Genomic DNA, 24,143 nt, shown 5'->3' on the forward strand with positions numbered 1-24,143 from the left:
ATTAGTCAGTCAAACAATGGTCCATTTATTTGATGAGAACTGTTGGCATATGGCAATTAAACGATGTAAGGAAAAATGTTACAAAACATGCTGACACAATATTTTTAGTAGTTTTTTAGTACAGAATAAGTAGTAGCAATGGTATGTTAATGTCATTTTGTATGACTAGGTGAATGCCTGGCGTTGTACGAGTAGCAAAAATGTTTTTGCACAACAAATTTATTTTCACCCATCATATACATCAACATTTACCATTTTAACTTTTAAATGGAGATGTTTTGTTTATTTTTGTATATTGTGTTTATTTTTGTAAACTGTGCTTATTTCTGAGGAATTCATACCGTACCGCCTGCATTGCCCTGCTATGAATCCATTCTGATTGCAATAGCCTTGTTGGCCATAAGCATTTTTTTCACGTATAGGCATGCATTTTTTTCGGGTGTGGCTTCACGCATAATGCTAGCTGTAGTGTAAAACATGATGCCATGAAAGATTGGTATGTGTAATATAATAAGCATGTTATGTATGTCATGCAGTTAGGTTGGTATTCCTCACCTGGTCTTCAACGAATAATATTGCTGCCACTGTGGTTAAACTAAAAACTAAACAGAACTAACAGCCACAAAGCAGTACTCTTGTCCATTGTGCTTCAATTCAAAACTCGAGATTTTTGCCCAACGCAATTATGCTTTCAAAATTGTGGTGGCCAAAAAACCTCAAGCTGTGTCAGGAGAGGTTTTCATTTTGCTTGGCAGCCTCTGAGACCATTACTAAAGAAAATTTTTGTATACTTTGTAATGTAAAAATGCATGTGTGCTTGGGAAAATACCAATGCTTTTCCACAATTCTTTCCTTGTTTAGTTATAGTTAAAAAAAGTGACCACGGGTATATAAACATCAACTAACTGAATGTCCAGCATTGCACGGGCAATACAAAAAGTTTTCACTTCAAAAATTTATTTCTAATTGGCTAATCTTCATACCCAATGAATCTGAGTAACTCCAGCTAGTCTAAATATCTATTGTCTAAATAATTACTATAATAAGATCCATGTTCATCCTTCCGAAACCAGCGTTAGGAAAAGATATTGCATCATGATCTCTCAAACAATCATTATCTTTGAGTGTGTTAGCTGAAGCATGCCATTTTAACTAATCAGCATTAAAGATTAGCAGGTGTAAAAAGTATGTGCTCAATTAATCCATAGTATGGTCAGTTCAATGCCTCGTGTAATGGATGGTAGCTCACCTGTCTGGGGAACGGGAGGTTTTGAGTTTAATTCCGGTGTGAAGTGGATTTTTCGTGGCTATAACTTTATCGATATTAACTGGACACACAAATGAAGTAGAAGATAAAACTAAGCGAAACATTGATTCAGAAGAAATACTATGCAGAGTTGAACTCGACAAGCTATCTAATAAGCTGGTCTCTTAGATTACCTAAGACCACTGTCCAACTTAAGTTCTTTGAATCTCATAGAAAGGTATGAAGAAAAGAATGCACATGTAAGGGAGTCACATCTGATTAGTCAGAACTAATAGAACTGAATAAGTAATGTATTGATCTGTAATACTCATGCAATGATCTAACATTTAAATGTGGAGACAACATACAACAACCTCTCCAAGCATATCAACGAGACATTCACAACAGCTGTTTCTAAAACAAGTGTCTCGAATGACAGTTACATTTATTTAAATTTTTACGACTGAATATTGGGCATAAAAGGAAATCAATACTATGAAATAAAATTATTGTAAATATAATGTGCTGTAAATAAGTGGGTAAAAACTAAAGGCATCCATCTCACATTCACGTTTCACTATAATAATAATAAAGCCTGGAGGCCATATGAAGGTAAAATAGCGAGCCTTTAGGATGCTCGCCTTATTCTTATAGAGCTTTTTCTATATCTGCTTTAAAATAGACAGCAGCAAGACAAATAACAATGAAGCGGATGCCAACTCATGCTGAACATGTCAGTGGGCAGGAACAGCGGATGCTGACGCGCCGGAAGCGGTTCCAGTCGACTTGGTGGAAGAGACCGAGTCAGACCTCATTTGCATGATGCGTTCAACCATAGTCTTGGCGTATTTAAGCCTGCACATTAATCCACTTTTGCAGCCGTACTTCGCAAGCAACTCGAGTTTGAAGGTTCGGAATACCTTGTGCTCATCGATATATGTCACAGCTTGCATAAGTGGACAAATGATGATCTGAAACACAATGCATATGTTTAAGGTGGCTGTGGGAAGACTAGTGGGAAAACTAGAGCATGATTTGTACAGCAGCGTCAGAAATTATGAGATCACCTCATATTTTAAAAGACATTTGCTGGTAACGATGAATTACTGCTTTAATATCGCTAGAAATCACCAGAAACCAAATACCGTAGACGCCCCTATTACAAATACCTTCGATAACATAGGAATTTATGTAAAAAATTCCATATAACATAAACATACAACAAACATTTAACGTATAACAAACATATAACGTATAACATAAACGTATAACGTAAACATATAACAAAAACGTATAACATAAATGTATAACAAAAACGTATAACATAAACGTATAACATAAATGTATAGCATAAACGTATAACATAAACATATAACATAAACGTATAACATAAACGTATAACATAAACATATAACAAAGGGTCAAGTCAGTGGAAATTCGATTTGAATAACAAGAATCTCATGATTAGTCTTAAAAAATATCACTTTCTCTCTTGCCGTACTTAGAATATAAAACAGATGTATAGGGTGTACAGATGTACAGATGTGTCTCTATTATATATACTAGTACCCTGGCAGTCTAGCGTGCGGCGAGACATCGTCAGGTGAGTTAGAGAATAGGCAGCCACACAATTATTCAGAAATGCTTGAATGCGATTCATTGGCGCAAACGTTAGTGTCAGTATACTAACCAAACTGTGTATACTAACCAACCTGAATTTCACAAGTTAAAGCCTCATCAAAAGCTATACCATACAGGATTAATTTATTCGCGGTGTTTCGTTTTGCGCAAACTGCCTTTTTCATGCATATTCGCGGACTAATTTATTCGCGGGTGAACACAATCACTCTCTATTAAGAGTTAACTCGATTACGGCTAACAATAGAGTTAACTCTTCGCATGCGCACACCGCGTGTTTAGGTTTCTATTTAGCTTGCAACTATGAGTCGATCATGCTAAGCTATAAATTTCTTGCTGCGTTCAGAGGTTTTCACGAATATTCATCGCTTTGGAGGCCTCTGATTAACCAACAACTTGTGGTAGGTAATGAGTTTTTTTTCAAAACCATTTACTAAATTAATAATTGAGTTTTACTTTGGTTCTTTGGTAAAACGCAATATTTATTTTTTTCATCCCTACAGCTTTGTTATTTGTTTTAGTGTGAGAGAGAGTCCAATAATCTGCGCGACCTATTTGCACTAAACCTAATAAACGCAGACTGCGCAACGGTTGGTCATCGACCCCGTGAAAATAGTAGAGTAAGCAGCTTTTTCATCATACACGGAGGCACAATGACTGTAAGAGTGGTAGATGTCATTTTTAAAAGATCACCAATCATTCAGGGAGGTCTTGAAATTGAGGTAGAAGTGACCGCAGCTGCTAACGAGGAGAATATATCTGTTTTAAAAAAGGAACAAAAACGCCTTTACGAGCACAAATCTTTGGCCAACCGGCAGAACTTTGCAATAGTAAGCCACGAGGAGAGTTCTGATGATAACTCCTTTACCAGTTATGTATTAGCGAGAGATTCGCCTTTAACATCTACCCAAGACAGTGACAATGACATAGAGCTGCTATTATCAAAATAATTAGTCAGAGAGCACCATTATACGCTAGTATTTACTTATCAAGAGTATCAGTGTAATTTTATTGCCAGACAACCGCCATATGGGCTTAACTGTTTTTATTTACTTCATTCGTCGTTTGTAAAATTTTATTTGTATTTGAAATATTGTATTTGTACACTCAAGTTTGTAATAAATTATAATATATCTATACATGAAATATAGAATATATACATGAAGCAGAATCTATACATGAAACAGAATATATAATATAATCATGTTTGCTACAGCGATATCAAGGAGTTGTCGTTGATGAAGGGGTCTAGGTTGACTGGTAGCTTGTCTGCTGATATTCCTGCCTTGGTGAATATTACTACTTGTCTCTACTTTTCGTAATTGGAATAGGTTCTGTTTCATTCTCAATCTGCAGTAAACACAAAAAAGAAAAAAAATTAATAAGTGTTAAGTACAAAAACAATAGCTGAAGTATTGATTGAAAGTGATCAGTTTTTAAACAAGAGAATGAATTAACACATTTATTTTATGGAAAAACGTATCTGCAATCAAATATCGTATCAAATACATACCATAATGTCCAGATCAGAATCATTATCGTCATCAACTTCGGTATTAGAGGTTGATGGAGTTGATTCCAATGTAAAAAGACTGTAGGAGAGATTTTTGCGATGAGGAAGCCATGCAGAATAACTTGTAAAAACCTTGAATGAATTTGTAAAGAAGTGTGATGTATTGGCAATGGGGTTAACTCGAAGCCCCGGCGATGATTTTAAAATTGGTTTACTTTATTTGAGTCATACAAAATATCTTTTATCTTTTTGCAAAATAGACCTAGCTTTCTACAAAAAAGAAAATACTAACGTAAACAGAAATTGAAGGTCTGCGTTCCCCTTAACTTATGGTAAAATTACCGTAGTCATGACTGATAAACCGAGTGAAAGTGAAAAGTAATATTAATATATATAATAATAATATCGCAGTTGTCACAATACTGTCAATAATGTCACAGACAATTAACATGTATTTTACGGTTCATATTCCGCAAAATTCCTATAACATAGACGTTCCAGGAACAGATTAATCACGTTGTAGGAGCATCCACTGTACCATTAGATGCAGAAACTTCTAATGAATAATATGAACTGTAAGAGCGGAGCTTCCAATAAGCAGCGATTGCGGGCTTCAGAGCGAGTGGTATGTGTAAAGCGGCTGGATTACCATGATAACATGATGATGCTATTACATGATGACACTAATTTCATCAACTCTGCCATAAAATGAGACTGAAAGCTTTAACTACATGTTGCTAGAACAAGGAAAAGTTTATGCATCTAATGATGTGCAGTATGTGGTAATTAATGGATAAACATGGCTCTAGCAAAAGTGCCAAGATGAACATAGGCGTGAATTGTTAGGTAGTCTCATAATTTCTCAAAGGACTGTAGGCAACAACCAAACTAAAACATTCGTTTTGCTACTCAGCAAGATGCAATTAGTTGACAAACCTTTGTATGATCAGAGAAAAAATTGATCTGCAGAGTGCCATTACTCATGAGAAGGACAATAGCGCTTCTGGTCCTAAACCACTTTCTCAGGAAAGGAAGACGGGTCAACTCATCGCCTTCCCTAGGTTTGATGTGAGCGCCAGTCTACAAGCGAAATTTAGCAATGCTTGACTCCTGTTAAACAACTTCAACTGATCCGAGCTAACAGCATAATTGAGAGCTTGTTCAACAGTAATATCACTAGCCAGTAAAGACACACCAAGTATACACTATATAGGTATATCTCTAGCTAGTATAGACACATCAAGTATACACTATATAGGTATATCTCTAGCTAGTATAGACACATCAAGTATACACTATATAGGTATATCTCTAGCTAGTATAGACACACCAAGTATACACTATATAAGTATATCTCTAGCTAGTATAGACACACCAAGTATACACTATATAGGTATATCTCTAGCTAGTATAGACATACCAAGTATACACTATATAGGTATATCTCTAGCTAGTATAGACACATCAATTATACACTATATAGGTATATCTCTAGCTAGTATAGACACACCAAGAATACACTATATAGGTATATCTCTAGCTAGTATAGAAATACCAAGTATACACTATATAGGTATATCTTTAGCTAGTATAGACACATCAAGTATACACTATATAGGTATATCTCTAGCTAGTATAGACACACCAAGTATACACTATATAGGTATATCTCTAGCTAGTATAGACATACCAAGTATACACTATATAAGTATATCTCTAGCTAGTATAGACACACCAAGTATACACTATATAAGTATATCTCTAGCTAGTATAGACACACCAAGTATACACTATACTATATAGGTATATCTCTAGCTAGTATAGAGAAACTGCAAGCAGACTATGTAACTGCATCGTCTACCTTGACAAGATGTTCATTCATGTAGTTACGGAAGTATTTAAGAAGCACCACTTTCTTGGTCGGAGCCTCGGCGCAATTTTTCATGGAATAGAAATGTTCTTTGCCGTCCCTCTCAATATACTGTATATTGCTAGAAAAGGAAGAGTACCGTAGTTAGGTGAGAAATGTCTTATTATCCAATCGATACACCCTATATACCGAGATAAGATTATTGGGATACATCCTCTATACTGAGACAAGATTATTGGGATATATCCTCTATATTGAGACACGATTATCAGATAAAACCGATAGTAATTTTAGTTGAAACTGATAGTCAATGATGAAGAATCTCTGCATCAACTAAACATGCCCTAAACGACTTCAAGTCAAGCAGTCTAATATAGGACATGAAACTCACTCTCCATTGCTGGCAAGGAGCAGCCGAGTCGTATCATTGAAAAGCACTCCCATCGAATTGTCGCACAGCTGATAGCCGAGGCCATACTTGTCTGAATAATCGACCCATTTGGCAACCCAGTAGATGGGGATGGAAGCCGGGTGCTCAGCCTCTTCCTCACCATCGACCCCGAGACAATCACCTGCGGTCACCTTACTCGAGGAGACAACATTGTGAATTTGTCTGAATAGCTCCTGCACGTGGAATGCCTTGCCCTCGTCTGCAGGAGATAAAACTTAGCAAACTACAACTTTGCAGTCTCAATGTGTCTTTCACTTCAGACAGACTCACAGGCCATCTTGAAACCATCCCTTTATGGGTATGTTCAACGGTGCTATGGAGGACTATGCCCGTGACAAGATGAGTACAGATGTACTAGTAGGGATTCGCGTGGATGGTAACTCTTTGTGCACAATTACTTGCGATAGTTATGATGTAAGGATATAGAAGTACACCCACTAAAAAACTTTGGTAGCAACCAATAGCTGAAAACTATTTTAGCTCGAATTGGATGCATGAGTTATGAGTTACACTGAGGAATGACTATAAGTAACTCAAAAATACAAAAGGTCACAGAAAAGTTGGACAGACCAGCACATGGATGAATTATGTAGTGACTACTGTAAATAAAGACGAACTGTGGTTGCCAGTGAATGAAAATGATCAACAATTGTGGACTTTAATAATGTCTTGCAATTCACTGACCTTACTCTAGCACAGTGATGCTGCCTAATAGAATTTACCTCTGAGATATGCAAACAACTATTTTGGCTTGTTTATAGTCACTGCACACTCGGCAAGATATGACTGCATACTCGGCAAGATATGACTGCGTACTCGGCAAGATATGACTGCACACTCGGCAAGATAGGACTGCGTACTCGGTAAGATAGGACTGCGCACTCGGTAAGATAGGACTGCGCACTCGGTAAGATAGGACTGCGCACTCGGTAAGATAGGACTGCGCACTCGGTAAGATAGGACTGCATACTCGGTAAGATAGGACTGCATACTCGGTAAGATAGGACTGCATACTCGGTAAGATAGGCCTGTACACTCGGTAAGATAGGCCTGTACACTCGATAAGATAGGACTGTGCACTCGGTAAGATATGACTGCGCACTCGGTAAGATAGGACTGCATACTCGGTAAGATAGGACTGCATACTCGGTAAGATAGGACTGCATACTCGGTAAGATAGGCCTGTACACTCGGTAAGATAGGCCTGTACACTCGATAAGATAGGACTGTGCACTCGGTAAGATATGACTGCGCACTCCGTAAGATATGACTGCGCACTCGGTAAGATATGACTGCGCACTCGGTAAGATATGACTGCGCACTCGGTAAGATAGGACTGCGCACTTGGTAAGATAGGACTGCAAACTAACAAATGACTAGCTCTAACGACTGTTTTCTGCATTAGATATTTTTACTAAATAACTTATACTCGATGAGTGGCACACCAGAATGGCTCAATTTGAAATCTTGCGTACTGATTGATCATTGGTAAAACAAACACTGTAACTGTACGCTGAACCATAACAACACCGTAACTGTACGCTGAACCATAACATTATTAAGCTCTCATTACCAGAACCACTCCAAGGGTGCCAGACTGACGTGAACCATTGCGCTTGCCATGTGATAAGGAGCTCTCCCGGAACGAGCCAGCACTAGCGAGCCACTACATGTAGGGGTTGCTGGTAGTTTTATATAATCAAACAGTTTTATTGATAACCACACGTCCTTTTCATTCATACACTCAATCAAAAGATCCATATTCCGGTCACCACAAATAGTAGCGCAAATGATGACACCGTGTAGTTGATGATAGAAACCAATAGATACTGGGTCGCAATGCCTAACATTTACAATCAAACTAGCTGTATGAAGTTCCGATGGCTACTAAAATTTTTAACAGGCCAGGAGTGTTTCTAAAAATGTTTGCCTGATAAATTAATTCTTGTAAGCGCAGCTTTAGATGCCCAATTAATAAATGAACTTAGTCGGAACTAACTAGCTTCATAACCCTGGCTAAGACTGACCTTCTCTCTTGGGTGCTTTTGTTTCCTTTGAAGGAGAAACGGTTCCACCTCTGCACAAGTTTCCGGGCTGCAACTCTACGAATGGAGGGCGGGCGCTATTGGCCTCTTCAAGTCTTTCCAACCTTGGTGCCATGGTTAGACAACTTGAAGGAAGGCGTACTGGTAGGAAACCTGGATAAGAACAAATGTGCCTGATAAAGACTTCATATGTGAGGTAGCAGGATTAGAATACCATGGTCATGGCAAATAACTGGATTAGAATACTATGGTCATGGCAAATAACTGGATTAGAATATTATGGTCCTGACAGATAACTGGATTAGAATACTATGGTCCTGACAGATAACTGGATTAGAATACTATGGTCATGGCAAATAACTGGATTAGAATATTATGGTCCTGACAGATAACTGGATTAGAATACTATGGTCCTGACAGATAACTGGATTAGAATACTATGGTCCTGACAGATAACTGGATTAAAATATTATGGTCCTGACAGACAACTGGATTAGAATACTATAGACCTGACAGATAACTGGATTAGAATACTATGGTTCTGACAGATAACTGGATTAGAATACTATGGTACTGACAAATAACTGGATTAGAATACTATGGTTCTGACAGATAACAGGATTAGAATACTATGGTCCTGACAGATAACTGGATTAAAATATTATGGTCCTGACAGACAACTGGATTAGAATACTATAGACCTGACAGATAACTGGATTAGAATACTATGGTTCTGACAGATAACTGGATTAGAATACTATGGTACTGACAAATAACTGGATTAGAATACTATGGTTCTGACAGATAACATGATTAGAATACTATGGTCCGGACAGATAACTGGATTAGAAGACTATGGTAGTGGCAGATACTACGGTTCCTATGGTGCTATAAGAGTGTAAGGCAAAAGAGAAATAAACTCTAAGAAAAATATAGCATGTACATGGGTGACTAGCATGTATGGGTGACTAGCATGTATGGGTGACTAGCATGTATGGGTGACTAGCATGTATGGGTGACTAGCAATAACTATTAATTCGTTGGTTGTTTCTGTTTATATCGAAGATCGTTTTCAAACTCTAAGCCTTTATGGTTTTTTCGTTAAACCATTGCAAAATACACAACACCATAGAAATAATTAATAACTGTATCAGGTTAATAGTTCATTTTTTTAAATTTTTTGCAAATACGATGGAATCGGTGCTACTACGTAATTTTAGGCCAAAAATTTGAGGGCATTTTGACTATGCGCGGTCTCTCTTTATTTGCACATGTGTAAATTGCATCGAGTAAAAATTTCACTCTGCTAAAAACATGTTTGGATGCTAATATCTACTAGCTCATCTGTGCAGAAGATTCATCGAGGTCAGAAGACACTGTGGAAGTTATTGAACAGCCAGAAGAATAGGAAATAGTTTTAAACGAGACCAATAATCAAAACGCAACTGGCCAAGCAAACGATGCTAATATTTGGTTTAAAAATGTTAATTTCTGAATGTATTATATGGTTTGTTTGGTGGTATGGTAGTACACTTCAGCGGCTCTGCATTCCAGTATGGCATAATTGCTGACAACAACTCTGCACAGATACTCCTTCACCTCATCTGCCAACAAGAGCCAACTGAAATAGTAACAATTGTTTCGCTGGACACTAAAAAAGAAATGAGACATACCCTCTTTAAGCCATGGGTCAGTGAGAAGTGTAGCCATAGTTGGTCGATTCTTTGGGTCACTTTGAAGCATCCGTTTTATCATTTTGCAAGCAGCCGGACTCAAGTTTCTAGATTTGGGAATCTCGTAGTCGTTTTGCTGAATCTTAGAGTAGGTTTCCCTAAGAGACGAGGTCTCAAAAGGAGGCCGACCGCAGAGCAGAGTGAACCTGAGTACAATGAAAATAGACAGCTAGTCGAGAAGATAACACAATAATCAAGATCCATACTGAGTTCCTTTCCTCCCAAGGTAGTGTCTGGTGTTCAAGGCAAAGAGACTCATTCTGCCAGATTTAGATGGCTACTGATAACAATTCATCAAAATTTACATCCCGTAAATAGGTAGTTTGTGGGTACTGATAATGACTAGCAACTGCACTTGAGAGCAACTATTAAGTGCAGTTTAAAGTGTTCAGTCAAACAGAAATGTTTTAATATTGGAAGCTTTGTAAAATTCTTTGAAATCAAGCATATATAGGATCTACAAATATATTAACGGCAATTTAAATACTTGGAAGCAGTACTTTATCTGCTATTTAATTTAACTAAATCGGAAAGTGCCAAAGTTATCGGTGGTGTGACTAACGATTTGATTTTCCTAGAACTAAAAGAGGGCTGACTTACATGATGCAACCAAGAGCCCAAACATCCACCTCATAGCTGTGTCCCCTTTTGGTGATCACCTCCGGGGCAATATAGTTAGGAGTCCCACAAATAGTCCTGTATCAACACAATCATTATCATTTACTGCAGTCAGTCAGCGCACAAATGTATAAATTGTATAAATATTCAGCCATATCAATTGGTGTTAGAGATGGTTTCATCTATTGCATCCTGAAAGAGTTCAAACCTGACATCTAACCGACAACAAGCATACTTCATACCGAGCTATAGCAACAGACCTGTGACAACAACTTCCAATACAATTAAGGAAACTGCTAGAGGTGTAGCGTATTTCTAGCAAATATTTTGAGGGTCGGTTAACAAATATCTAGAGGATTGTCATAATTCTTTTGCCATTTACTGCAAAAAGGTTTAAATTTGAAAGACTTAATTATTGTGGAGTTAAAATCTCATGCACAAAATTACATCATCATAACAGTTCAATTTCTTTCAATTTTTTAAAAATTTGATAAGGCCACTAAACTGAATTTTTTGTATAAGGTGAAGGTGTCAAAGCAGCTGAAATATACTCTAAAATGAAAGCACAATATGACAGCAACTGGCTGTCAAAATCATCTCGTTATGAATGAGCTAGAATCAACAAAGGTGGAATAGAGAACCGGATGAAGAGCGGAGTGGTAGAGCTGTGGACATTTCAACTCCTGAACTGTAATTCTGAAGATGCTTACAGACGCATAAGGAATACCGTGTGGTAGTAGCCTCGCTAGGTATGGCCTCGCTAGGTTTAGAAAGGAAGGGAACAACTTCTTGAACAGAATTGTCAGAATTAATGAAGCTTAGGTGTTCCATTTTGAGCTAAGTCAAAGAGACAGTTACAGAAGATGAGAAAAATCGAAATCCAGAGAATATCACAAAAAGCTATTCTTAGTATTCTGGGATATGTATGGGTCCATGAATATGGATTTTAAGTCAAGGTACAACGGTCAGCTCTAGAAACTACTATGAACTACTAGGTAAGAAGACAAAACACATCAGATAAAATGTGTGCTCTATCATCAGGAGAATGCTCGGCTCCATACTGCCAACACAACTTTGGCTAAAGTTAAGGAATTGGACTGAGGACTACTCAGACACCGTTCCCTGTAGTCCTGACTTTGCCCCATCTGACTTTCCTCCTTTTGGGCCACATAAAAACAACATTAGAGGGAAGAACTTTGCCAGTGATCAGGATGTTATCAATGCTGTGAGTGAAAGGCTTTGGAGGCGATCTAAAGTCGTCATAAACCTATCAAGTCATATGAAGATTAAGAAAATATTTATAAAATCTACTAAAATCCCATGAATATTCATATGAATATCAATAATGAGTATTGATATATTGAATGTATTGATAGATCAATCTTGAATATTGATGAATATCAATATTCATAAATATTGTCATTCGTAAATACAGTCGAATCTCAATCTTCAAATGCCTCAGATCTCGAGCCAAGGGAAATACGGTATTTGTTTTTGTTTTAACCGCAGAACAATAATTTGGAGCTCAAATATGAAATCCCATGAAACGGCTGCTGAATGCCAACTAACACTCTTTGTTATCTTCTGTATTTGACAACTGGTGTCGAATACAGAAGATAAGTAAGCATAAGGTAAGCATTGTATAGTGTAGGGGAGTACCATTTTAATACCTTCAGCAGACCGAGTGAAAGCACAAGTGACATCTGATGCACCGTGACTCCTGGCAACCTATTACCCACCTTTTCCTTTCTCCCTCATAGTCTAGTTGCGCGGCCAAACCAAAGTCCCCAATTTTCACTTCTAACTCCTCACTGACGAAGAGATTTCCGAGCTTCAGATCCCTGTGGATGACGCCGAGTGAATGGAGATGGACGCAGGCCTGTATTATTTGCTTTATAAAATACCTCGCCTCGGGCTCAGTAATATACCTTCGCCGTTTCTGAAGCTCCATCAGTGACTGCAACATATCAACTTCTCTTTTATCTATATATATAAATCTATGTCTGTGATGCTGTCAGTCCAGTTATAGCTTATTAAAATCTTGAAATGAAAAGCTCGCATCTTGCTGGATTTCAACTTATGAAAATTAAAACTGTAAATTGTAAACTAATCATCTAACCCCAAGTCTACAAAGGTTCTTACAATTCCATCGCTTTCACTACATACTGTGTACGCTTTTCCCCGTGTCATGTGCTAAATTACGTATTAATTGATACACGCGCCTACGGGTTACGATGGCCCTGTTATTCAATGCTTTCCACCTAATTCTATGAAACACGATGCTTTTTTGTTCTCATCATGATAGGGCAAATTTGTTTTCCCGCTATACGATATCAACAAAAAATTCTTTCGAAATTAAAATTTGATGAATTGTGTACTGATTATATATGTTATTAAGAGATATGTTATTAAGAGATATGTTATTAAGAGATATGTTATTAAGAGATATGTTATTAAGAGATATGTTATTAAGAGATATTCGTTGCTTGCCTATATACGTTGCTTGCTTGCTTGATATTCGTTGCATGGAGAGTTCAGTGTTATTCGTTATGGTGAAAATGGATTCGCAAACAGATAAGTGATAATGTTTAGGATAAAAGTTGGAAGTTCACTAAAATACATAATAACACTTCCTTTAAATATGTGTTTAGTAAGCTAAAGTCATTTAAGTTAGATGTAGCGTTTATGTTACACATCTGTCTCAAAGGTAAAATCTCTCCACTGTACATTTTGGATGTAGCACATTGTAATGTTAAATCTTCTTGCAGATCAAAACTACAAAATGCACTAAAGTTATTGTAGGTAACTATAGTTACTAAGGTTAACATATTGTTTTGTTACTATTTTTTTAATGACAATTTTGATGATTTAGACCAGGTGTTTGAATTAGATAGTTATTATGGGTTTCTATACCACTGTATATGATATTTTCACCTTATGATGCCAACACTGAAACAAACTAAAATCGTATAATTGTATACCAAATAATTTTTCATTGTAATCATAGCAAAACAGACTAGATTTAGCCATTACTCGCTAATGATTTCACATTTACATGTTAACACCTTCACAGCTTTATTTTTCTTCCTAATTTATTTCACCAAAACACTTCTTTCGTCATATGAAATTTAAAAGTTAGAGTTATTTAAGTTTGAAAAGTTGTACAGCTGTTTTATTTTTTCTCTCAATTCATTTGAACTGCACAAAAAACATGTTTTTCATGATATGAAGTTTAAAAGTTAAAATGTTAAATGTTGTATGTTATATAAAAAATAAATTTTCTGTTCAAAGACTTTATTACTCGGGCAACACCAGGAATTCAATAGTAACCATATAAAATTAGCTAAAATTAAATTACACCCTATTCTTGCAAGACTTGTTTGTGGGTGAAAACTGGCGGTTGGTGATTTTAAGCGGATCGGCAGTGTGAAAACGAACCAAAGAGATGTAACTCCATCAGCGGCTCGAGAATGTTTTAACCGAGTTGTTAACAATGAAGATTGAAACTAGGTGTGTCAAAACTCGGAGAAAGGAACTACATGCCCTTAATAGAAAACATGTGAAATTCAACAAAGCCGACACATCGTTTGTACCTCTCTCAGCTTGACCAAAAATTTCACTCAAGGCTTTTTTACACTATACCGCAGTATCTCGGCGTTAATGCCACAATACTCCGGTGATTGTCGATGACAACAATGTTCACACTATCACATACCCATCCGCGATTGCATCAGGATATACTTCGTGATGTAGTATTTTCATTTATCTTTTTCAATTTTCGCGAGGAAACCTGTTTATCGCGTGCGGAAATTAAAAACTAGTTCCGCAGCTACTATTATAAACGGATACGAATAAATCACTCTTATCCGCGAATTACCATCGCCAAAAGGGTTCAAATTTAAAAAACGGTCGTCGATCCTAAGCGAAATATCGGGAAGTTTGACAGCTGCAAACTTTCCCGACGTGTCCGCGATGCTTCGTCGATGCCATCGGTTCATGGTTCACATAATCGACGATGAACGCTGAAAAGGAAGTGCTGACAAACAGTGATATAGTGTGAACCAGCCTTGAAGGTTGACTTGCAACAAAATTCACATTACAGTTATTTGATATCAAAAGATTCCCCATGTGTTATTCTGTTGGGTTGTAGGTGCAAAATATGTGAAAATGTGATTACAAGCTCTTAAAAGCTCAAAAACGAACAGTTAATCGCCGCCATCACGTAACCGCAATAGATTGAAATCATTTTATTTCTCTGACGTAGTCATTACATTTGGTTATTGTTTTGTCACGCGATGAATTACAGTAGTAAATTGAAAGGCCAATAAAAGCCTCAATATAAAACTTCTTGTAGCACTAGTTTATGACAAACACTTCGGGTTTTACTGAAAAGCCCTTACCAAATATAGACGCTCGCTAGTTTACAGTTTTGTTTCGGATTAGTCTAATCGTAATCTGATTATGTTACCCATACTTCTTGCCAAACAGCGCGAATAATTTTTGCAGCATTTTTCGACTATCACAGGTGACCAACAGGCTCGTCATGTTTATCAGAGGATATGCACTCCTTCGAGCTAAGGTTAAAAAATTAAACGAATTTTTACGGTAGGTTTTGATACATCAGTGCTCAAAGTGACAGTATTACAATAATAATGAAATAGATGCGTAAGGACAATAGACATGGTTTTATTGAAAGCGTGAAGTATATTTGTGAAAATATTCTGACGAATGAGTTCGGATGAAAGTGTAAACAGAAGCTATCGTGTTCAACTACGTCCCATTTGAGCCATTTTGGAAAGGGATTCCAATCTACGACGTTTTCGTGATGGCTGCGATTAACTGTTCGTTTTGGAGCTTTTAAGAGCTTGTAATCATATTTCTACATATTCTGAACCTACAACATAGCATAGTAAGACATGGTGAACCTTTTGATAACAAATAACTGTAATATGAATTTAATCTGAATTTATGAATAAAAATCTAAAATCTTTGCAAACTTTCAGATCCCTTTTTCATTTAGCAAATACAATGTAACCCCAGCCACAGAGATGTCACCAGCATACATGTATATTGATTATGCAAAGGTGTAAGTTAGATCAATCAGGTTAATGATTCCCGTTGCTTTGCACATCGGCATTCTGGCAAAATTTACAAAGATTTAGATTTTAAGAATACGACAATTTTGTAAACCTGTGTTGAATGAGAATTATCCCTCAACCAGCAGATATGCGAAAAAACAAACTGGTTCGAAAACTTCTGATAACTTCCCCAAAATTGAACTGACAAATGACAATAATTATCACATCATCTCAAAGACTTCAACTAAGTCTTTGACAAGCTTTTCATTTATGTAAGTCTAAAGGACTTTCGAGACAATCTAAATAAACCTATTTGATCAAATATACACACGCTGTGCAAACCAGCTGTGAAGTGAATACTGATAATTTATTAATGACCCAAACAATTTAAAGCATCAATTTAAATCTCCTAGGATATTAAATAAACATCAATGCTTGGGTTAAATGAATGGCTCTCTGGGCGATGCTTCTGATAAAATGATTCACTGCTGGACATAATGCTTCTAACAATTCTACTACATCTCACATCACATGACGGCATAAATCAGCTAGATTGTCTGGGAATCTGACACTCACCCTTCTCCGACATAATTCGAGCACAATGTAAACATTATCATTATCCTCAAAGTGATGCTCAAAACCGACAAGATGCTTGTGAGACAGTTCTCTGTGTATGATGATCTCCATTGTCATCTACCGAGTACAAAAAGACTATTTAAACTGACAAGATGCTTGTGAGACAGTTCTCTGTGTATGATGATCTCCGTGGTCATCTGCTGAGTACAGAAAGACTATTTAAGCACTAGCACAAACATTTCAGTAAAGATCGAGGTTGTCGATATTCATTATGAGCATTTATATTTGGCTTTTCAAATTTGACTTGAATAAGTATAAAATGATACGAAGGATATTAGTCACAATATAAAAACCAAACCAACATAGCCGGTGATAATATCGTGTTTATCTTAACATATAGCAAGTTTTGGAAGACTTTTCTGCAGCTATAAAAACTAACAATTTTTTAAAACCATATGAAGCATCACCGGAAGCCATTAAACCAGCAAACACATTTATGGCAACAGACCTAACTTCGAGGTTTCTGTCAATTTTCACACTAAAGCACCAAATAGCTTTCATTTGCATATCTAGTAAACCTATTCATAGCAGATGCACTCTTACTCATTGCTAAACAATGCGGTACCTTGTCTTTTTGATGAGGCTTGACCAACAATGTCTTGGATACCACCTTACAGGCGTAGACCTCCATTGACTCCATTTCTGTCACTTCATAGCAGTATGCAAATCCACCCTAAAAAGTAATGAGAGAAGATAATAAAATGATAGTGGATTGTTGCATCATTAGCTTCTGCGCTGCCGCTAAAAGTTTCAGCCTTACCGTCCTTTCTCACTTCACCTTTTTTGAATTTCCACATTCATTTTCGCTGTCATCTAACCTGAAATCTTTGCCATTTCTTAAATCGCATTTATAGCAAAGCTAGTATCTATTTTGGCCATATCAATTTGTTTAAAGTACAAGAAAAAAACTGTTATAAAAGGGCACTTCTTGCACATGCATGCTAAGCACAAAAATAGCTTTATAGTACCGACTATATTGTTTTAACTAAAGCTGAAAATCAGTTGCTATAATAAAAACCTATATAAACTATTTCAAGGACTTTAACTCTTTCGCTACCGAAAGCCGATGTATCGGCTTTTGCGGTAATATAAGTACAGACCGTAAGCCGATGTATCGGCTTATCAATAGGGTTTCACTTTTCTTTTTATATTGAAGCCCACACATAAGCTAGAGCAATCAAATTTTGTCTCTAGTGAAACAACCTTGTTGCCAATCACGTGCACCTAAAAGAAAAAATTTTGGTTCAACGATTCCATTTCTAACTATTTTTCATAACGGGAAAACCAGATCGTTATTGTCATGGCTAGGAAAAACACCGCGTTTGTTCAACACAAATAAAACGTTGAAGATTGTACGAGAGTAGAATTCACTTTATACTTATCTTGTAGAGAATTTTGTTTTGATTAAGATGCATTTTACAGTAAAACGATATCTGTTTTTATTCTCGAGATATTGCTAAAGGTTGACTTGCAACAAAATTCACATTACAGTTATTATATCAAAAGATTCACCATGTCTTACTCTGTTGTGTTGTAGGTGCAAAATATGTGGGAATGTGATTACAAGCTCTTAAAAGCTAAAAAAAACGAACAGTTAATCGCAGCCACACGAGACTGCCGTAGTTTGGATTCTCTTTCCAAAACGGCTCAAATGTGACGTTGTTGTGGTAGATGGTTTCTGTTTACACTTTCATGCAACCTTATTCGTCGAAATATTTTCATAAATATACTTCACGCATTCAATAAGACCATGTCTATTGTTCTTATGAGTCCGTTTTATCGTCATTGTAATGCTGTCACTTTTAGCAGTGCTATCTTATAACTTACTGTAAAAATTAATTTAATTTTTTAACCTTACCTCGAAGGAGTACATATCATTGTCTGATAATCATGACGAGCCTGTTGGTCACCTGTGATAATCGAAAAGTGCTGCAAAAATTATTTGTGAAGTATTGGGTCACACGATCAGATTACGACTTGACGATTAGATCAAGCCGAAACTGTAAAGTAGCGAGCATCTATATTTGATACGGGGTTTTCGGTAAAACCCGAAGTGTTTGTCATAAACTAGTGCTACGATAAGTTGTATATTGAGCTTTTTATTGGCCTTTCAATTCACGTGAGAACATCACGTGACAAGACAATAACCAAACTGTAATGAATACGTCAGATAAATAAACAGATTCCAATCTACGGCGGCTTTTCGTTTTTGAGCTTTTAAGAGCTTGTAATCGCATTTCCACATATTTGGCACGTACAACACAACAGCGTAAAACATGGTGAATCTTTTGATACCAAATAACTGTACAGTGCACCCTCGAGATACGATTACCCTGATATACGATTTTTTCACCTTACGAAGTCAAACATTGTGATATCTTCACCTCGCTATACGAATTTTATTTCACTATACGAATTTGAGAAAAGTTTCGCCCAAGTTAAAATTTGGCCGTCGGTGTGCTCATAACACACGTCGAAATAAAAAAGACACCGAAATATAGTTGGCCGAAAACATTCTTAGAACTTTTAGAAGAGACACGATGATCGACTTCTCTCATGTCCGCGTGGAAAGTTTCGTGTAAAATACACAAGCGAGAGCAAATATTCATTTGTAGCGTTATTATAGCTTTTACTATAAACTTTTAAGTCAGCATACGTATATAACTACAACTATCTACATTTAATTCGTTATCTATGGAATCTGAGACCGATACAAACGTTACAAAACGAAGGAAAAATTATTTCTATGTCAACAAAGTTGGATGTCGTAAATAAGAAGAAGGGACCCGTATTATTAACATTGTCAAGGAATATGATCGTAACCAATCAGCATTTGCAATTATTATTAAAACGAGAACACCATTAAAGCAAGCACAAGAAAGAGCTTCCGACTGAAGATTTGAAGAAGCTAGGTCGTGCACACGATCAGCATTCAAAAGGAGCAACCATTTAGTTAAGGCGAGGATGTAGAAACTGAAAATCCCACATTTGCAGAAATATTTCAAGTGTTTAATTTACTGATGTAGACTGGTACATTAAAACAATGCATGTATAATATATATTATTCATCTCTTGTGTGGCATGTTTTTCATATTTTATTTATTTTATTTGTTTCCTTTTGATTTTATGTTATATTTTCTTGTTTAACCATGTCTTTGCATATGGGCTTGTTATCGTCTACGTGAATACAATTCATCGCATGTATGTAACTCATATAACTAGCTACTCAAGATAGTTGACGCATCCACATTACTTTCTGAAACTTGCTAAAGCCCTGTCCCCCCATAGGGTATAAATACGTACAAACTTTGTATGTATGGTTACATTGATTCTTGCGCACATTTCATACAAGACAAACTGCTGTACCACATTCTCTGGATCCTTTTACAAGCGTTAGCTAGCAATTTTCTGCATTGCTCCATCAATCTTTTCGTAGAAAATGTAGAAAAATTCGACAGGAATGGACAACTTCTTTTAGCCTGCTAAAAATTCCAATTCATTACGTTTTAAATTTATTTACAAGTGTACAGCACCATAATTAGCATTGATACGTTTTTGCCTCCTCTCTGCTTTACCCGCTACATGTACCAGCTAAAGCCACATTACTCCAAAGGTATGTACGTCCAGTATAGAAAATATAATTTTCTTTTCGGTAGCCGTTAAATGGTCAAGTGTGCGAAAGGCCGCTTTCTATAACTGCATCGCTCGGCCTTATTGATTTAGGTTAAAAAAGGTTTCAACCAGATAGGCTAAAGTTGATAGTGAAAGTGAAGATAGGAAGTGCTGAAGGATAAAATTTCGTGATAGAAATTTGAAATTCAGTAAAATAGTTCAAAATACATACTAAAACTTATTTTTAAGTGTAGGCTTAGCAAGCTAAACTTACTTGAAGTGAATTCAAAGTTTATGTTATGCGTACCTTTTGAAGGCCAGAACTCCTTACCGTACGTACTACATTTGGTACACACATTATAATTTTGCGTTTTATTGCAAATCATAACCATTAAAATACACTAAATACAATACAGTTACTGTAGGTAACTATAATTACTAAAGTTAACATACTGTTTTGTTGCTAATTGTCAATATGTACACATTTTTATAAAAAAAATTGACGATTTTTACCAGGGGGTGTTTGCATTGTATAATTACAATGGTCTCTATACCCCGATATACGCTTTTTTCACCATGCGATGCCAACCCTGGAACGAATTAACATCGTATCTCGAGGGTGCACTGTAATGTGAATTTTGTTGCAAGTCAACTTTTAAATACTAGCGGTATATCCGTTTTTCGAAAAATTCGTTTAAATGAATTCAGGCAGAATATTCATTCGGTAAGATTTTAATGCGGCAGGGAAAGAGTTAATAAGGTCTATGTAATCACAAATGTTTCAGGATTTGTCTTGAGGGTGCAAAAAGAAACAACCCGAAATTTCGCCGCACTCTCTAACTCTCCTCACTTAAACCACAATTCCCAGGGAGAACCCTGCCCGATATCAAACTGAATCTTCTTAGGTGAGCATTTATTAGAAACTTATACAGCCATCTATCATTCCAAGCTACATCATAGCAGCCATCACAATATTTTTAATGTTAGACAAGTTTTCTACACTAAGTTTTACTTTTGTTGCAATAAAATTGGCTACAATAAAAAATCTGAATTCTAATTAACGTTTTCCTCAACTCTACTACCAAATTTGAACAATCTGAATTCTAACATCTCGCTGAATCATAACTATACACATAACCCAAGTCTTTAAGATTTAGCAATATACTTCTGTATGAAGTATTAGGTGTGAGCCGTTAAATTGCACGGGCAGCATTTGAACACACCGATGTGTAACAGGTAAACTGGAATTTAGTTTTAAAGATAATCAATACAAAAACGTAATTGCTTTTTAATTGCTTCTTAATGAAATGGTCGTTACATCTTCCCACACTATTAAGGTTTTAATCACACGCAATAGTATTCAAAGCTTCCCGACTGATGATAGTATTGGCGACTGATGATAGTATTGGCGATAAATGGATAGCTTTGCTTATAAACAGACTAGGTCATAAACGCCTTTTAGGTTATCTTTCAAAGTTTGATACTTGAGTAAGCTGTTTAGTTGTTTTTAACGGTGACATGACCTTACTGCCTCATTAGGATGCCTGCAAATGAATTGTTCAACTAATTGTTCAAGAACATAGCTTGAATATGTCAAAAGTGAGAGTTGCCCCGTCTCATTCCAAACAATGTTGCTTTAGTATTGATCAATTGTGTACATGTTAAATTTGAATTACAATTAAATTAGTTGGAAGATGACTCACCTGACATTATCCACTCTGATTACTGAAGTCCAGTTACCATGCTGTCCATTTAGTAATCGACTTCACACATTACATGTATGTAATGTGTGAAGTCAATTACTAAATGGACAGCATGGTAACTGGACTGCAGTAATCAGAGTGAATATGAATTGTTTGTATGAATCAAAGCAACATTTGATTCATACAAACGCTGACTTTTAAAATGACAGTTAATAACAGTGTACTGTTATTAACTGTCATTTTTCAAAAGTCAGCGTCTGTGTGTCTTAGGTCAATAGGACTGCAATGATCTACTATAACCGCATTGTCGTCGGACTTCCACAAATATAGTAGGCCTAGGCCTAAATCGGAGAAATATGTTACCTCCTATAACCTCGTAGATTTTTTCATGTTAAACCACCTAAGCGTGTATGTAGGAGACATACTGAAAACATTCGGATATAACAACAGCTAAAAAGAGTTCTCATAATTTTAAATATCTCCCTACCTACTTCACAAATTTTTGCCGATTTAAACGGTCAAACTAATTTCAGCATATTTAATTAGGTATCAATCGAGCGTTTATTGATGAAACTCGAAAAATAAATATAGTGGCAAAAACCATACGGTTTTGTCCATTGGAAAAAACTAACACATATAGCCAGAGTTACCACCTAAACTCAAATAACACAAATCGTTATTTTTTCAAATGCTACTTGAAATTACGCTCACAACTGCGTGGTTAGTATTCGAGAGATTATTTATACTTACCTTTCCTAAAAACCTCCCTTTTTTATACGATTTTCCACCTTTTGTGTCTTTGATTATATCTGGAACACTGTTTCTTGCCGGTTTAGAATCGACTTTAGAAGTCATTTTGTTTTAATTGTTAAAATGTACTTCAACAGGAGCGGTGGCTCTTCTTTTGGGATTTGATTTGAACGGTGGTTTTAAACGGTTTTCAATCAAGATTGGCTGAGCTCAGCAATCTCAGTTATACTATTGGTCCAACTCTAAACCTCGTTTTGGAACAAGCCAATTGGTTTGCTTCGACCAACACCAACCTTATCATAAAAATAGCTAAGGTCATTGCCATAATCGAGTTACAGAGATTTCGCCTACAGGAGGATTTGGCTAGAAAAGTTCTGTCTATGAGAAAGTTCGGCTACGAGAGGTTTCGTCTACAAGCGTTGGGAGATTACGTTTAGAATTCCGGGAGATTACGTCTATAACAGTTAAAGAGATTGCGCCCACTAATCGATCAATGAAGAGACGGTCAGGCCAATAAAGAAAAACGGTAAGAAATAATGCAATAGCAATGTTTTCGCCAAATATTGGTTGAAAAATATTGTTATGAGTGGAATAAGTTATATTCATTCGGCCATTACCAGCGGTGCTGGGTTGCTTGTCACATAATTATTGAGATTTGGAGTTGCCGCTCCATGATTATATAGTTGGCCTAGTGACAGACAACTCACACTTAACAAAACAGTATAATAGCAAGTACATTTCTTTTTTCTTAGTCAGTCTATACCTTGATACTGAACAGACTACACCTCAGATAACATTATAACTTTACTTACTGTTAAGAACAACCAAAAACATGTAATTCTATAGTATACTAATCTAATATTAGCACCTACCCTAGTTATATAGAGGGAAGTGTTAGGGAGTGGAGAGTGAGATAGCTAGTGGTGAGCTAGGAGAAGATAGCTTTCAAGAAAGACAAACCATTGGTCACATGAAACCACTACTATTGTAGAAAAGGACATTAACTATATGCAATAGTGATCCTCCAAGCCACACAGACACTTGCCACGGAGAGAGACATAGATTCGTCAAACTATATTCACAGCAAGGAAGAAGGATATCGCTGGGTCGTGCTCTACACATAATACAAGAGGTACAACCATTAGTTAAATAGGAACTAAACATTTGAGTTATATCATTATATAACAGCTGATTGATGTCACCTCTCAATCAGAACGAAACTCGCATGAATATAAAATAAAAAGAACGCA

The 24,143-nt window shown here is 36.4% G+C and overlaps 1 protein-coding gene across 1 annotated transcript; it reads right to left on the bottom strand.

The window, feature by feature from the left end:
* Window positions 1-1,550: 1,550 nt before the first annotated feature.
* Window positions 1,551-23,067, bottom strand: LOC137389817 (serine/threonine-protein kinase PLK1-like). Its single transcript, XM_068075933.1, has 11 exons — window positions 22,894-23,067; window positions 17,394-17,501; window positions 16,769-16,885; window positions 12,854-13,071; window positions 11,097-11,192; window positions 10,437-10,642; window positions 8,746-8,916; window positions 6,659-6,917; window positions 6,259-6,388; window positions 5,334-5,477; window positions 1,551-2,217 (listed from the first exon to the last, which is right to left on the bottom strand). The coding sequence occupies exons 1-11, from the start codon at window positions 22,996-22,998 to the stop codon at window positions 1,981-1,983; spliced, it is 1,791 nt and encodes a 596-aa protein (XP_067932034.1). The 5' UTR covers window positions 22,999-23,067; the 3' UTR covers window positions 1,551-1,980.
* Window positions 23,068-24,143: the final 1,076 nt, after the last annotated feature.

This window comes from Watersipora subatra, chromosome 3, assembly GCF_963576615.1.
Source record: "Watersipora subatra chromosome 3, tzWatSuba1.1, whole genome shotgun sequence".
NCBI lineage: Eukaryota > Metazoa > Bryozoa > Gymnolaemata > Cheilostomatida > Watersiporidae > Watersipora > Watersipora subatra.

What these genes read in the sequence shown, in the direction of transcription:
- LOC137389817 (XM_068075933.1), bottom strand. Translation starts at nt 22,998, where the DNA reads ATGACTTCTAAAGTCGATTCTAAACCGGCAAGAAACAGTGTTCCAGAT. An exon ending in AGCCTCATCAAAAAGACAAG is followed by an intron (nt 16,886 to 17,393) that starts GTACCGCATTGT and finishes TGTACTCGGTAG; the next exon opens with ATGACAATGGAGATCATCAT. An exon ending in TCGAATTATGTCGGAGAAGG is followed by an intron (nt 13,072 to 16,768) that starts GTGAGTGTCAGA and finishes GATATGTTGCAG; the next exon opens with TCACTGATGGAGCTTCAGAA.